Source organism: Cnephaeus nilssonii (assembly GCF_951640355.1).
Source record: "Cnephaeus nilssonii genome assembly, chromosome: 22".
NCBI classification, from domain to species: domain Eukaryota; kingdom Metazoa; phylum Chordata; class Mammalia; order Chiroptera; family Vespertilionidae; genus Cnephaeus; species Cnephaeus nilssonii.
The window spans coordinates 2,712,834-2,729,913 of NC_137093.1; the positions used below are offsets into that span (position 1 = coordinate 2,712,834).

The following is a 17,080-nucleotide window of genomic DNA, read 5'->3' on the forward strand; positions in this document are numbered from 1 at the left end:
AAACAGAATTATTGATTTGAGCCATTATTCTCTTGAAAGGAACTTTTGATGCAGCTGTGCTTGTGTGCAACTACTGACATAAACTAAAGGGACATAATATAAAAGGACCCAAAATATTTAAGCTTCATTTTTGGATGAGACACTGCCCTTTTATAATCACACTCACTCTTCAAAATAACATTCTAGGTTCTAGGTTGTATTGTCCAACTTGAACATGATGCAAGCCACACATGTAATTTACACACAGTCTCTAACCCTAGTACACATTTGCCAAATCTTCCAAATCGCAGAACTCAGTATATCCTGAAAGCAGGTGCAATGTGAAAGAAGATTTGGCAAATGTAGCCTAGGTTTACCAGCCATATTTTAAAAAGTAAAAATAAAGCAGATGGAATTCGTTTTAATAATATATTGTATTTAACCCAATATATGCAGGATATAATCATTTCAACCTGTAATCAATACTAAAAAATAACTCATGAGATATTTTACATTCTCTTTTGCATATAAAGTGTTCGAAATCCAATGTATATTTTACACATTTAGCACATTTCAATTCAGACTAGCCATATTTCAAGTGCTTAAAAGTCACACATGGCTAATGGTACCAAATTGGACAGCAGAAGTCTATAGAGTAGTCAGTACAGTTTGGTCATACACTTCAGGAATTAGCTTATTGTATTTACGAAAGAGCTATGTAAAAATACAAGGCCCACAGCAAGGCTTATTCTTCCTAGAAGACAAGGCCGCTGAGGGATTTCTTCAGCGAGGTGTCCATGTGCATGTCCCTGCGAGCAGCAGGGAAGCCCTGCTGGGTGTCAGTGGGTCAGAGAGAACAACACTGTTTAAGGAGCCACTCTTCTTCCCGGGGCCTTAAAGCCTCCTGCTCTCCTTTCGAAACTGCCGTGATAGTGCCCAGAGAGCAGATCAGCGCTCCATCCCTCACACCTTAGCTGAACACTGTTGTTGCTAAGGCACATGCAGAAATAACACGCACGGGTCGTTTCAGCAGTCTGTGGGAGTCTGAGGCAGGAAAGGCAGAAGATAACAAAACAGTAGCCAAATCTAAGTCGACCTATATGATAATTGGAAAATACAGATGCTGCTCTCTCGACCTATATGATAATTGGAAAATACAGATGCTGCTCTCTTAAGTTTTAAGATGCTGCAACAGCCTGATTTTTAGGTATTTACACCTTAAATGACCACTATGTTAACAGAGAAAATAAGGACAGCTGATTCTACCTACCTTTACTTCATGACCCAAAACAGAACTTCAAATATTATAAATATAAAAAAGTATAAAAATAGAATAGATTGGTGAGGAAATTTTGCAGTGGTCTTGGCAGGCCAATTACATTTCACATTTTTCTCATCATATTGCATTCCTTTCCTTCCAGGATTTCAAGCTACAAAAGCAGCTCCTTCAAGCACAGTCTGTTCACAAGTTGGATCAACTTATAATGCACTCCCTCCTAAAGAGTGTCTCATTCCTGCAATGAAATAACAAGGCCCAGGGGAGGGAGGCAGAGGAACCGGACAACAGACCTGGCTATTACCAACTTCCTGCGCTCCTCGGTGGTGTATGGCTGCAGAAGAGGAATGCCTAACAATCTCACTTCTTCAAGTTTAGGGAATGAATTTAGTTTGTCAATGTCTTCCCAGGTCTGCAAACCTAATTTGAAAAACATATTTTTTAAATAAATCCAGAAAAGTACATGAATAAGAAGATAAACATAGAAAAAAAAACTTCAGTTAATATGTGAAATATTAAAATAATTGTAAACTAGAGATCCTGAATTTTTTCTAATCCAAGGAAAGAATGGAATACATTTCACAGCATAAAGGCTTCCCTAGTCTCTCCTATCCCTGTGATCCCAGTGGTCAAGGAGAGAGACCTTCATTCTCCAACATCCACTCATCTACTAACTCTCCACCCAAATGGCTTGTAAAGGGATCACCGGTGATTTCAATAAGCAGGATGTATGCCATGATGACAGAGAATGGTGACATAATCAACTCTCCCATCAAGTACAGACTCAGGGAACAGGACCATTTATGATCAGACTCAAATTTTTTACCTAATAAATTCTAAAATGGGGCAAGTTCAGCAGATCCAGAAACGAAGTATTAACTCTCTTTCATACTGTCCTGATTTTGGGGACAGGGAAAACAAATTCAAAATTTAAAGGAAACAAAAAAAAAAAAAAACCTGAACCTTTGGGTAAGAACATGCAATAAATTAAGTTCATCTATTCCTAAAATGAAATCCTGCCTATCGCTGTGAATAAATACATCACCCAAGTCAATACTTGGCAGTGGTTGGAAAAATATTGCTGTAACAATGAAGCTGGCCGATTTTACAACACGTTGAATCCATGTTAGAGAATGTGATCCCTTCCTATTTCTGTCCATCTCCAGTGAACATAAAGCAGAGGAGCAAGTTATGAGGACTCTGGTGCATGACACCCCCGCCCCCCCCCACACACACACACACAACTGTCCTCTCCCTGCAGCATGGCATTCCCATCCAGGAGGAAGAATGGACTTAGCTCAAGGGGCGGTCAAACAGCTTCATTATGCAAAATACTAGTTTTTAAAACTTAGTTCTCACCCTTATACCCTCTACAGTGAATTCAACTGTTTACATTTTTTCTGTTGTAGGTTATCTATTTTAAATTATGTAGTTGTTTTAAGAAATAGGCTACCAGTAAAAGACAATGTCATGAGAATGAAAAGAAAAGCCACAGACAGGGAGAATATATGTGCTAAAACATATCTGATAAAGGATCCTTACCCTATAAAATACACAAAGAACTCTTAAAACTCCACAATAAGAAAATGAACAATCTGATTAAAAAATGGGTGAGAGACCTGAATAGACACCTTACCAAAGGAGATATATAGATGGCAAGTAAATATATGAAAACATATTCAGCATCTTATGTCATTAGGGATGTAAAGACAGAAAAAAAGGCCTTTTTTTTAATTTGCTGTGGCCCTCCACAATTTATGAGAAGTACCTGGTAATTAAACCCCAAGATATTAGCTCCTCTGATTCAAATAGCCCCTCTGTTCAAACTGCAGGACAAGGTAAGCTACTCTCCAGGCTACATTCTGGCATCCACCTCCTCCCTGCTGTTTTCAGAACTCAAGGATAACTCCCACCAAGGAGTCTCTAATGAGTAGAAAGTTCACTTCCCCAGTCCCCTTCAAAGAAGCCTCTTTTAAACTTTTCATAACTTTTGCTCTAAGCTTGTTCTACAGGCTTGGGAAAAATGCTGATAAGATACCTCCCTAGCGCATCTGCTAGACTATCTTCTGGAAAGCAAACAAACTGTAACTTTTCAAGACAGCCCCTGGTATCTGCTCAACTTCAGTACAACACAAACCCCTCCCTTCCTTGTCACCTAGCAATGACAGCCATTATTCTTTAAAAGTGGAAGCTGCTTTTTGTTCCCTACCCTGTACTGATTAGCAATGCACTGGCCCTTTCCTCTCTTGGAAAGTAAAATAAACTTCCTTTCTGCATCTCTTCTTAAGCTGTGAATTCTTCCACAGCCCGAGTCACCGGCCAAACCCTAACATTTTGGTGGCCTGTATAGGGAGTTAACTTTTCCTCCAACTTCTCCTCTGTCTCTGGAAATTCTATCTCTTTTCTCAGTTGTGAATTCTTTCACAGCCTGCATCACTGCCCAAATCCTAAAAGGGAATTGCAAATTAAAACAATGAGATACCACTATGCACCTATTAGAAAGGCCAAAATCAGCCAAAACCGGTTTGGCTCAGTGGATAGAGCGTCGGCCTGCGGACTGAAAGGTCCCGGGTTCGATTCCGGTCAAGGGCATGTACCTTGGTTGCGGGCACATCCCCAGTAGGGGGTGTGCAGGAGGCGGCTAATCGATGTTTCTCACCCATCGATGTTTCTCACTCTCTATCCCTCTCCCTTCCTCTCTGTAAAAAATCAATAAAATATATTAAAAAAAAAAAAAAAAAAAGAAAGGCCAAAATCAAAAAACCTGACAACACCAAATGCTGACAAGGATGTGAAGCAACTCTCATTCATTGCAGATACAAAATGTTCCTTTGGATACAGTTTGTCAGTTCCTTATAAAACTAAACATACTCTTACCATATGATTTAGCAATTATCCTCCTTGCTATTTACCCAAATCAACTGAAAATTTATGTCTACAGAAAAACTGCACACAGAGGTTTACAGCAGCTTTATTCATAATTGCCAAAACCTGGAAGCAACCAGGATGTATTTTAGTTTGTGAGTGGATAAATAAACTGTGGTATATCCAGACAGTAGACTAGCACTGGTTGGGCCTCACAGGATGTAAGTGCTAAAAATAAATAAGCTATCAAGCCATAAAAAGACATGAAGGAAACTTAAGTGAAAGAAATTAATCAGAAAAGGCTGTATGATTCCAACTACATGACATTTGGAAAAGGTAAAACTATGGAAACAGCAGAAAACACCAATGGCTGCCAGGATTGGGAAGGGGGGAGGATAAACGGGCAGCGCATAGAGGACTGTTAGGGCAGTGAGACTGTTAAGTATTATACTACAAGCGGTAGGTACGTGTCATTATAAACTTTCCAAACCCAGAAAATGTGTACCACCAAGAATGACCCTAATGTAAACTAGGTGGTGAGGGCGTGTAATGCAGGTTCAGTTGTAACCAAGGTATCACTGATGCTGGGATGCTGAGAGTGGGGGAGGTTGTGCTTGTGTGAAGGGAGGGAGCCTGCGGAAACTTTCTGTACTTTCTGCTCTATTTTGCTGTGACTCTAAACTGCTCTAAAAAATAAAGTTTGTTAATTTTTTAAAATCAGCTAAAAATATTCACTCCTGTAATACACAGAATAAGATGGCAACAAATTGGCAATCAAATATGTAAGTAGTAGAAAAGAAAAGAGAAAATTTGAAAGGCACACCAGGTTGGGATTCCCTAACCTAAATCCACACAATATGGTCTAGTTTGCAATTCCTTATATTCTTTCTACTCTGCCTTTTACTATACAATTCATCAATTTCACTCCTTTCACAGCATGACCCCTTTAATATATAAAATGTAAATAGCTAATATAACACTATGCCACTTGATTTATGACAATGAATGCCTTAAATTCAGCTGATCCCCAGGCACCTGCAGGTCACTCCTGAAAACGGTCCTCTAAGAAGGCAGAGCTGACTGCAGGAACACACTTGCACTGCATTTCATGCATACGCTCAGCTCAGTTCACATGGGAATGAGAACAAGCCGATACCTCACCTGACTTGTGGAGGCTGATGGACCGCAGGTTAGGAAACAACCTGGCCAGTGAGTCGTCAGGCTCCTCAATAGCGTTCAGGTGGTTGTTGGCCAGGACCAGGGTATCCAGCGAAGGAAACATTGCTCCTAACTTTCGTATTTCAGTCCAGTCTTGGAGATTGTTGTCTGTTATATGTAGGAGCTTCAGAGAATGACAGCAAATGGAAGGACAAGACACTGTTTCATAGTCATTAAGGCACAGGAAGAGCTCCTCCAAACTGGAAAGAAAAGAGAAGTATTCCATTGTGTAGAGCAGTTAACTTCCTACTTGGCACCTATTTTCATTCGTTGAAGAAATAAGTAAGTGCTACTATGTGTGAGCCTCTGCTAGGGGTTACAGGGAAAATACAGATATCTTCCTGAAGCTAAAATACAGCTGAGACCACAGCAGAGGAAGATATAACGCAGAACTAAATTAACTTTGTGCTTAATTAAGAAGTACTAACTGTATGTACAAAAGTATTTCATAGAGGCATGGAATTAAAATTGTGTTAGAATAATCAGGTAAGGGTGCATAACCTTGAAGGAGGGGCAGACTTATACAAGTTGAGAGAAGATGGAAGAAAATTCCAGAAGCAACATGAACAAATATTTAGAACACAAACAATATCTACCATTTATTGAATTTCTACCCTGTGTCAGGCCCCATGCCAGATGCTTTATAGACTGACTGTTCTTCTATTTCTGCAAGGTAGATCTAGTTATGCCCATTTTATAGACAAGGAAATAGTGCTCAGAGAGGTTAATTAGCTTATCAAAGGTCATCTATATATATAAAAGCCTAATATGCTAAGTGTCTGACTGTTCAACCAGTAGCTATGATGCTCACTGACCACCAGGGGGCAGACGCTCAATGCACAGGCATGGGAACATGGAACAGACTGATGAATCTCAGAGGGAAGGGAGGAGGGGGAAGGAGGGAGGGCGGGAAGAGATTAACCAAAGACCTTATATGCATACTAGAGGCCCGGTACCTGGATTTGGGCCAAAACCAGCTCTCCGACATCCCCTGAGGGGTCCCAGATTGCAAGAGGCCAGGCCAAGGGACCCCACACATGCACGAATTCATGCACCGGGCCTCTAGTATGATTAGAAAGTGGAACTGGGTTTAAAACTCATTCTGTGCCATGTTGGATGCTGCAGGCATGAGGAAACCAATCTCACTAGAGTGATAGTGGGAAACTAAAGTGGAATAAGTGGGGTGAGACCAAATTCTGAAAAGCTTTGATAATTTTCATATTTAAAGAGTAAAAAATCTACAGCTTCATATATTTCTTTAAACGTCCTTTGAACATTTATGCATATTTAAAGATAGATACAAACAAATGTAACAAAGCATCTCTAAAATGACAAGAGTATAATTTCTTGCATAAAGTATTGAAAAGAATACCAGGTTTATTTCCAATGAGGCCAGCTATGTACAATCATCTGAGTGTTAATATATTTTAGAGATACTGTGATTATTTTTTCCTCCTAAAGAAAAGGTTGAGGCAAAATTCTGAAACCAGGTAATCAGAAGATTAAAATGGAGAAAGGCTGGGTTGATCTAGAAATGATAAGTGCTATTCTCAGGGCTATTTTCTAGCCAAAGATTGGCATATCCCATGTTACTCAACACTGAATGAGCATTCCAGTAAAACGCTCCTGAGTTACATTCACGCCCTCATTGTACCCACTCCATGTTGGTAACCGCTCCCCATTGTCTCCGCAGGCCTAGTGTTTCTGAGTGGCAGGTCAGGGGATTCCATGCCCAGGCAGGTGACGACCAGCCTCCCAGCATGTGTTCCGGCTTACTCTGGCAGCTCCTGCAGGATCGTGTGCACTGTCTCCCAGGAGGCTTTGCTGTTATTGAGGACAAGTTTGCGAACCCCAGAGAAGGACCCAGCACATGTTCTTTCTAAAACTGACAAATTCAGAGGGTTGGAACTCAGGTTTAGAAACTCCAACTGGGGAACATTTGACACAATTTTACTGACCTAGGGAGAAAAAAAAGAAAAAGCATATCAGGCAATAATCAGTTTCTAAATAGCAATCATGTTCAGACAGGCCTAAGCGAGTGGGTCTCCAGGCAAAGGATCATTCACATTGGGGAGTTCTATTTAGTGACAGTACCCAGAGTAGCATAAATAATTTCAACAAATCTTGGCAAATAATATCCTTCTATGAAACAGTGTCAGGACGAAAAAGCAATGGTACAAACAAAAAGATTTCCCATGTTGCCTTTGGCAAGGTTTTTATTCTGATATTCTCTTTGATAAATGGAGAAAAGACAGTTTTGATGACACTTTAGACTACAAGTTATTAAAGAGCTCAGTATGGGTCCTCTTTGTAATCCTCTTTGAATATTTCCTTTCTTCTTCCATCCTCATTACAACATTAAGGCTAAGTGAAATAAGCCAGCCAGAGAAAGACAAGTATCACATGATCTCACTCAAATGTGGAATCTAATGAACAAAATAAACTGATGAACAAAATAGATCCAGAGTCAGAAGCATGGAGCAGACTGTGGAATCTCAGTGTGGGGAGAGATTAACCAAAGAATTTGTATGCATATATGCATAACCCATGAACACAGACAATAGTGTAGTGAAGGGCGGGGGTTCGGGGGAGGGGTGGGGAAGGGGACATCTGTAATACTTTCAACAATAAAGATACATTTTAAAAACTTACTTGATTAAAGACCACAAAGTAACAATTCAGGTGTTCAAAATTGACTACATTGCCACAATCACTAGAAAACAGGTTCAGCTTGGGTCAGAGAGGTACTAAACTTTAAAATATATTGACTGAAAATATAAAAAAGCACAAAAACTATATAATAAGAGAGAAAACATGATCATAAATTTAATAATTTAACTAGTAAACTGGTAGACACAAAAATTTTAAAAAGGACCTGAGCATTACTGACCTTAGCTATTGGCTTTATGTAGCAATAGACCTGCATAGCTTCTTGCACTACGTGCCCCCAACAACTTGCAAGATGACTATTTCCATTTTAAAAAAATTAAGAAAATGAGCCTCAGAGATGTTAAATAATTAACATCTTGTGTTAAATCAGGTCTCAGAATCACAAAAGCCAAATCTCAAGTTGAAAATCAGAAAGGCAAATCTAAAGTTAGCCCATGGTTCTTCCCAATATACAGTCGCCCCCTATCTGCAGTACTGCTTTCCACAGTTTCAGTTACCCACAGGCAATAATGGAATGAAAGTATTAAATGGAAAATTCCAGAAATAAACAAGTCACAAGTTTTAAATCAGGTGCCACTGTGAGTAGCGTGATTACATCTCGCTCTGTCCGGCTCTTCGGCCCCAGGACAGAAATCACCTTTGTCCAGGTGTCCACCCTGCATACACCACCTGCCCCACCCACTCATTAGTCACTTGGTCGCCATCTTGGTTATCAGATGGACTGTTGTTCAAGCAATCCTTCTTTCACTTAATAATAACGCCAAGGCACAAGAGCAGGGATGCTGGCGCTTTGGATGTGCCAGAGAGCAGCCATGAAATGTATGCATGCACAGACAAAACCATAGTACATCCAGGGCTTGGCACTACCAGGGGATTCAGGCATTCTTTGGGGGTCTTGGAATTTCTATCACATAGATAACTTGGAATTTCTATCACATGTACCACAACTAGTAAATTATAAATATAACCAGAAAAAAATGAAAACTAGGCTTAAAGTAATATAAAGTGCTAGAAGCCCAGTAAATGTTTAAACACCGAAGAGCCAGGCAATGTGGTAAATGAAGTTATGAGAAGAGAAGTTAGCAGAATACTAGTAGGTAGAACTGGTTTGGGGGTCAGACCAGGTCCCAACACTTCCTAGTTGTGTCTTAAAACTTTCCAAAGCTCAGTTTCCTTATCCGGAACACAAAGAAAATAGCACCCATCGTTTTCACAGGATTGCTGGCAGAATTCAACGAGGCACGTGTGCCGAGCACTGCTCATGGTGCGTGGCACTCCTTTTAGAAGCTGGTTTCCTTGCCCAGGAGAACGTAAACTCCAGGAAAGCGGGGACAGCACTTAACCTTCTTCATTCACCTCTGCACTGGGGCGCTTAATGTTTACTGCAGAAGTTAATGGCACAAAATCATTCAATAAATGTAATTACTACTAACAGAAATTTAGTATGAACCAATATGTCATATCATATTTTTTTAAAAAAGGAAAATACTCAAAATTTGATAATTTAAGGGTTTTTGAAGCAATTTCTGGGAGAATTCCCAAAGCGAACAGATACTGATGTAACCTTTCCCGAGTCTGCATCTACCCTACAGTCCAATGAGAATAAAGATTAGAATAATGACTTACTAGCCCTGGAGTATCCCAAAAAGACGATGTTAGACTATAGTCTAATAATTAAAGCAGAAAAAATAATACATGTTAAAAACAAATAAATATTTTATTTAGAAAGCTGAAATTAGAAAGTATTTTAGGGTAACCATAAATTAATAGTAAGATTCTGAAAAATGTAACACCTTACACAGGTAAACTTACTTATGGCAGAAAAATGTCCTAATAGCAAAGACGGGCAAGCATGCAATAAGTTTCTAGGGCAGCCCACTGACTTCTCTTTTTTAACTTCTAAACACCAACCAACCAACCAACCAACAGAAACCGCTTCCAGCTGGAGTGAGCTGAGCAGGCTCATGTGCAGAAACATGGAGCTGAACTCCTGTCTCCTTTAAGTCTCCACAATTCTATTATTTAAGAGGGGGCCCTCTACTCGGGCTTCTAAAAAGAAAGAAATTACAGTTTTAGGAAAAATGGGACAAGCATTATAAGACAACAATCTGTAACTTCTACCCAAGCTATTCTCTACCTCACCTGAGTAGCTAATACTTCCCTCCTCTCAACTCTTTTATAAAATGGTTTTGATAAGAAAGGGAAGAAACAGAAGATACCTTGGGAAAGGTCAGAGTAAAATCTAGTTAGACAAAAATTCAAGTCAAAAGCTAAAAAAATGCATCTTGTTTTAACACAAAGACGCCCGACTTTAGAAGGATAGAGACAAATCTTTGCTTCCCCCAAAGTATTACACTTCTCAGTCACATTGATCTTAGTCTGGATATATAGCAGCCAGTAGTTTAAACTACATAAGAAGTTACTCATAGCATTAGTGATCATTCAAAACACTACAAGAGCAAATGATATTACAGTATTTTGTTCCACTTTGCTATGTCAAATACTGGCTGAATAAACTTAGTTAATGGACAGAAACAAATATCTTTTTGGCAATCAGATATATGGGCTACAATGGGGTTGAAATGTAATGTCTTAAAACTGTGACCTATGCTTTTGTAGCCTAGCAGAGTTTAATCAATCCTCAAAATCAATATTCTTTGGCTGTACTTCTCCCATCTCTCTGTGTTCTGATTTATGTTCCAGAAGACGGAGATCGATCACGTTTAAGGTTAAGGACAAATGTAAAGCAACGATGAAACAAAAATAAACTGGAAAGGACACCAGAAGGGCAGTAGCAGCAACCACTTACTTGAAAACAAGCTACAGAGTGCGTACATGTGGGACCTACAAACTCCAGAGTCCAGACACGCGACCCTCTGGCCATCACGTCACTGGGTGGGCAGGGTCAGCGCAGCTCTCCGTCCAGGCAGAGAAAAGGCCGAGTGCTCAGTGCGAATTGTGTTCTGACCCATGCTGCCATAAACTGCTCTCCCGAGGTAGCAACGTCAGCACTGCTAAGCTGGTCCCACCAGGCAGCCAAGGCACAGGTCAGAGCACGAAGCACGCCCCTCAGTAGTTTACCCCCCAAGGAAACGGATTAGGAGAAGCAGCCTGCGGACACAGGAGCGGAAATGATTCAGAGGGAGATTTGGTCCGACTTGCCGCCCACGCGGGTCAAAAATCTCCCTGCGGTCAGCAGGAGGACACTGCGGGGATCGTGAGGAGGGTACCAAGGGAGTTCTGCATCTGTGCAGTGTGGACAGAGCATGCGTGTCAATTAAGCACCTCAAAGGACAAAGAAGGCACAGACTATAATCTGCTAAGGAGTGAACCACACTGTTTAGATCAGTGTATCAGTCAATAAAAACATGTGCAAATAGGGACGTTTTCTTGGAACAGCCAGTGAAGACTGCATATACTAGCAAGTCACTTAGAAATCAAGTGACGTGCCTCTCAAAGAATTCAGGTGAGCATCTCAATAGAAACAGGAAATATGACTGGGAGCAGTCACTGGATTGAAGCTATGAAATAAATAAGCAAATACACGAGAAGCGGAAGAAAACTGATCAATAGGAAGCTGTCTCAGAATTTGTACAGCGTTCAGCATCTATAAAACGCCTCAGTGATGAATTTTATCAGCAGCCCTGTCTGTAACATGAGCAAACTGAAGCACTGAAAATGAAGGGGCTTTTCTTCAGATCACAAGAAAAGTTGGAGCAGTGGTCTTCATTAACCCTTAAGAGACAGTCATTTACTCAGTAATGAAGTCAACAGACATGTGAGTGCCTGGTATGCTGGGTGCTGATGATAAAAAAGACAAAAACCTCCACTTCGCAGAAGGTCATGGAGCAGGGAAATGCCGAGGGAGCCAGTGGTTGCAGAACCTTGTGAGAAACCCTGTCAGGGCAGCAGGACCCGGCAGGGGGCAGGCGGCTGCCTGGGGGACGCCAGGGAAGCTCCTAGGAGTGGCGCCGGGGCGTCTTGCTGAGACACAGAAAGAGGGCAGTGGACTGAGAAGGAACCGAAAGCAAGGAAGCTTGTCCTGGAAAAGCTTCTCCTGAGCTGTAAGCAGCAGCATGAGGTTAAAGATGAAGATGAGGCTCTAGAAATAGCACAGGGCCAGCTGAGGGAGGGCCACCCCAGAGAGCTCGCACAGACAGCTGCAGGCCCTCAGCCAAGGGTCCCAGGTTCGATTCCGGTCAAGAGCATGTACCTTGGTTGCAGGCACATCCCCAGTAGGGGGTGTGCAGGAGGCAGCTGATCGATGTTTCTCTCTCATCGATGTTTCTAACTCTCTATCCCTCTCCCTTCCTCTCTGTAAAAAATCAATAAAATCTATTTTAAAAAAAGAAGAGTAGAAAATTTAATGCATTGCTAGCAGTCTAAACTTCTCTCAACTTATTACCCTTTGGATGCCTGGAATAAAGTTCCTCAGTGCTTTTCACATTAGTATAAACTAATAATCAAGTTAATTGAAAAATTACCATAAGAACGGCTGAAACAGCCAGTTATGTATCTTAGGCAAACAGACAACAAGAATCTCAAGTGAGAACGAGCTCAGCAGAATACCTGATACCATGAGCAATGCGAGGATGATTGCAGCATTTCCCCAAAGGGCAGCGATAGGAGAGCTTACCTCCTGCCAGTCTTCGAGCTTGTTGTCAGAAAGGTCCAGCTCAGACACGTGAGCGCAAAAGGCAGCGATTTCGGTTTCCTCGCCCGCACAGGTGATCCCACAGCTGTTCAGCACCAGGACGCTGGGGAGGTTGAGGCGATCTGGGTCACGGGAGACAGAACACTTGCTTCGTCAGCCTCGCTCTTGTCTGACACAGGCAGCCCCCAGGAATCAAAATCCAAAGCTACGATGTGGGACCTGAGGGTTCGGAATCCTCAGTGGAGACGCCAAATGTGAAGCAGGCAACAGTGTGTTTCAGAACCAAACCCGGAGGAGATGGAAGCACGGGGCTCCCCTCCCGCAGCCTGCCATCCACCACACAGGCCATCACCCCGCCACCTGAAGACCAGGTCCACACGACTCGGGTCACCCACCAGTGTCTTCTTATTGGCCTCAGTTCTTCCTCTTTAAAATTTAGTTCAAAAGTATCATTCTGGATAGCTCTTTTCTCTCTGTCTGGTGTATAGTTTCACCTTTTGCTGCCTTTTAAAATAACCTCAAACCATTAAACATAGTCTCTGCTAACCTACTTCTGTTTGTCTACGTGTCAATAAAATCACTTACTATCCTATCCTATATAATATCCTATATAATAAAAGCATAATATGCAAATCGACCTAATGGCCGAACAGTGGCACGGCCATCCGGGACCACACTATGACACCCACTGGCGCCGGGTCAGCCAAGGCAGGTGCGATGCGATTGGTAGGGGGCCCGGCCATCGCCCCATGATCGCCCGCAGAGGGAGGCCCAGGCCACCGATGGGAGGGCTGCGATGGGTGGGCAGGGCCTCCCTCTGGGAGGGAAGTCCGGGTCCCGGGTGCCAGAGGGAAGCCAGTGCCGGGGGAAGGAAGGCTTCCTCTTGCAGGAATTTCGTGCCTCAGGCTCCAGTCTCTAAGAAAGGGATAAGCATGAGAACTCAACCACTTTCCCTGTGCATAAAACAAGGACTCACAAAGGTAATGTTTAATAATGGAGGCCTCACACTGCATGATTTTTCAACTTAGTACTTATCAGTATCAAGTTTTTCAGAAAGAGAATGGAGCCTGAAAAAAATGACCAAGTAAGAAGTCCACTTCCTTCTGTCATTCCAGTTGATATGGGATGATAAGATCGTTGCAATGAGAATAAAAGCTCGTAACCTTTGGATATAGGAACCAAAACACTGTTCAATAATAATCTTCCATAATTACAAAGAACTAACCCTATGAACTGTTCATTACAACATTAAGCTAAAACAGCATGCACACTTCTAGTGTAGATCTTGGCTCACATCATAATCCCTCTTCTGGAATGTCTTTATGTCTCCTCTAACAAAATTCTACGTTCTTGAGGGGTTAGTTCAAGTCTCACAGCTTTGAACCCTTTTCTGATATTAACTCTCTTCTGAACTTCCTCCCCAGTCACTGTATCGTTCATTGGGCTCAACGTAAACTACCTCATGTTATAGTTTCGTAAATGTGACTATCGTAATTCAATTAGGCTGTTCGGCTGTTGAGGACAAAGGAGTTTTGCAGTCTCTGGCACCCTCCAAGTTCGTGAAAGAATATGTATTTGAAATGATATCACCCAAATATTGTTCTTGCCCCATGAGTCCAACTAAAATGACTTTTGACCAATCAGGAGCAAAACAAGTCCTTTCACTTTTTTCAAAAAAAAAAAAAATGAAATCACAGCAAGGGAGAAAAACTGACTCATAATTCAAAATAAAGAAATTTGCAAAAAGGCAATATTCTGGTTTAATCTCCTAAGTAAGTCCAGCAAATAACCCTTTTAGATCTCTTTCTTACCTTTCATAGGAGAGCCCTGAGGTGTAGCTGGGACGTGGACTCCCATCCCAGGACCACGGCGGTAAGGAAAGTTTTCAGGACTATATTTTTCACATAACACTTGCATAAAACTCCTTCCAGTAGGCTGATCCATCTTCCTTTCCTAAAATTCTACAAGAAACCAAGAAGTCATCAAGATTATTTATTTTCTAATATAAGAAATATTTATTAAGAACTAATTATTTATAAGGCACCAGGCTAGGCATTGCAGACATCTAAGACACGGTCAGTGCCCCCAAGAATTCATACTGTGGTGAGACCTTATGACTTAGGGAGGCCACATGTAGACAAGACAGCAATACAGTTCAGCACATGATCATCACAAAACAGATAAAAAGTGCTACATGATTTCGAGGAAGAGGCCATCATTCTCAACCCAGGGCAACAAGAAAACTTTTGGCTGGTGCATAGGGTTCATGTGGTAAGTAATAGGAAAAAGGACTAAAGAGAAAGTAAAGACTAAACATCAGACTAAAGCATTTGAACGAATCCTCTATTTTTCTCCTCTTCCTCCATAGTAAAAAAAAAATGTTTGTGTACATAGCTACCTGTATTTAGGAATGACAATATGATTAAGTTCTAGTTGATGAGATAGAAACAAATTATTCTATGGCCACTTCTAGAAATCATCCTTAAAAGAGCCAGAGCCTGGCCGGTGTGGCTCAGTGGTTGAGCGTTGTCCTATGAACCAGGAGGTCACACACAGTTTGATTCCAGGTCAGGGTTGTGGGCTCGATCCCCAGTAGGGGGCATGCAGGAGGCAGCCGATCAATGATTCTCTCTTATCATTGATGTTTTTCTCTCTCTCCCCTTTGCCTTCCTCTCTGAATTATTTTTCAAAAAGAAAGCCAGAGTATGCTTTTGCCCAAGTTATTTTTACTTTTGTTGCCTTTGCCCAAGACATATATATATATAAATAATCATGCTGAGGTCAATATCAGAGTTTACTGACTAAATTTTCTTCTAGGAGTTTTATAGCTTCAGGTTTTACATTTAAGTCTCTAATTGATTTTTAGTTTACTTTTGTTTATTGTGTAAGAAGTGATCTAGTCTGATTGTTTTGCATTTATCTGCCCAGTTTTCCCAACACCATTTATTGAATAGACTGTCTTTACAACAATATATATTCTTGCCTCCTTTGTTGTAGATTAATTGACCATTTAGGCGTGGGTTTATATCTGGGCTCTCTATTCTGTTCCTTGATGTATGTGTCTGTTCTTGTGCCAGTACAAACACTTGTCCACTTACTGTACCAAAAGTTGTATCTGTACAATTTACCAGTTGAGACTATGGACTGTCCCCTTGAGAATACAGGGCTGCCCTGTCGGGATCCTCATTGTGAGCTGAAGGATGCAGCGTGTTTAGCTCTATCCACGCAGAGTGATCAGTGCCTAGTGTCCTCTATCCCAGCCCTGAGTGTGTCACAGCGGATGCATTCATCTAGGCCTCAGGCAACTTCAAGTTGAAAGGTTCTTTTTGTCAATGTAAATTTATCACCACGGACAAAGTGGAGCAGGGGCTATGTCATCAGCAACAGCACCATAGCTCTTACCAAAGACCTGTCTCAAGCAAATGCCAAGAAAAATTTTAGAAATGTTTAACAAAAAGTCAAAGAAGTTACACTGCTATCTTCCCTGCAATTGGCAGTTCAACAAGATTAAAGAGTGTGGGGAGCGTGCTGAACTGTCAGTGTCCGCATAACAGCCACCTGAGATTAAATAGCATCTTTAACTGAAAGCGTCAGGACCACTTACATTCAAACCTATGCAATTCAAGAGCAGTAATCTTATACACGATTTAAATGGAGACAAACTGAGGAATGGTAATATTAAACACATATTCAAGTCAAAGTAAGTCCTCGTAAGCAAGTAATCATAGAGCACAGAACATAGAAAGGTTATTCTTCATGGCCCCAGGCTTAACAACTCTTCCAGACAGTCTGGGGGTTTCTCCTTCCTTTTCCCCCGAAAGACTTAAAAGCAGTGCCAGGTGCCTTCACTGACCATTTTCCAGGAGACTCTATTGAAAAAGCTTCCCAGGAATGTAGATAGCGTACACATTAATACGTGAGCTTTGAATTAGAAAGTTAAGATTGCAAAATGAATCAGTAACATAAATCTACTCAAAATCTGTTGAGGCAGTTTGAGGAGGAATAGCAGCAGAAAAGGGAAACGGAAAACCAAGCAGACTGAAAACTGAGGAATCCAGGATGAAAAAAAAGATCTTTAAGTGAAGCCTTCGAAAAGGTTGTTTTGGGGTAGGAGGGTAATCTATGTCTTTCTGGGGGAGAAAACAGGTGTCAAATTACACCTGACTAGCTCTCCAGCGGGCATGGTGCTGATGCATTTGTAAAAGTGTTCTAAATTGGTGCTTAGTCGGCAGCCATGAGACCTGGGTGATGTCACTTGGCCCCATCATCAAGTTGTGGAGTGCGCCTGTGAAAATGTCAGCTCCTTTGTGCCTCCAATCCAGACTACACGATGCTCTTGTAAAGGCTGGAGAATGTTCAGGACAAAGAGCATGTTGGTGGGTAAGCTGCTCAGTGTACTTTTGCCAAATCCTATGTAA

The 17,080-nt window shown here is 41.4% G+C and overlaps 1 protein-coding gene across 3 annotated transcripts in view; it reads right to left on the minus strand.

Moving 5' to 3' along the window:
* Positions 1-17,080, minus strand: part of TBCEL (tubulin folding cofactor E like) — a 70,549-nt gene that overhangs the window by 29,724 nt on the left and 23,745 nt on the right. For all 3 annotated transcript variants that reach the window (XM_079762839.1, XM_079762840.1, XM_079762841.1), the window contains 5 exons: positions 14,474-14,623; positions 12,645-12,784; positions 7,115-7,296; positions 5,282-5,538; positions 1,549-1,675 (listed from right to left, as the gene is read on the minus strand). In XM_079762839.1, coding sequence (XP_079618965.1) covers positions 1,549-1,675; positions 5,282-5,538; positions 7,115-7,296; positions 12,645-12,784; positions 14,474-14,606 — 839 coding nt within the window. In that variant the 5' untranslated portion in view covers positions 14,607-14,623. The remainder of the gene's footprint in view (positions 1-1,548; positions 1,676-5,281; positions 5,539-7,114; positions 7,297-12,644; positions 12,785-14,473; positions 14,624-17,080) is intronic.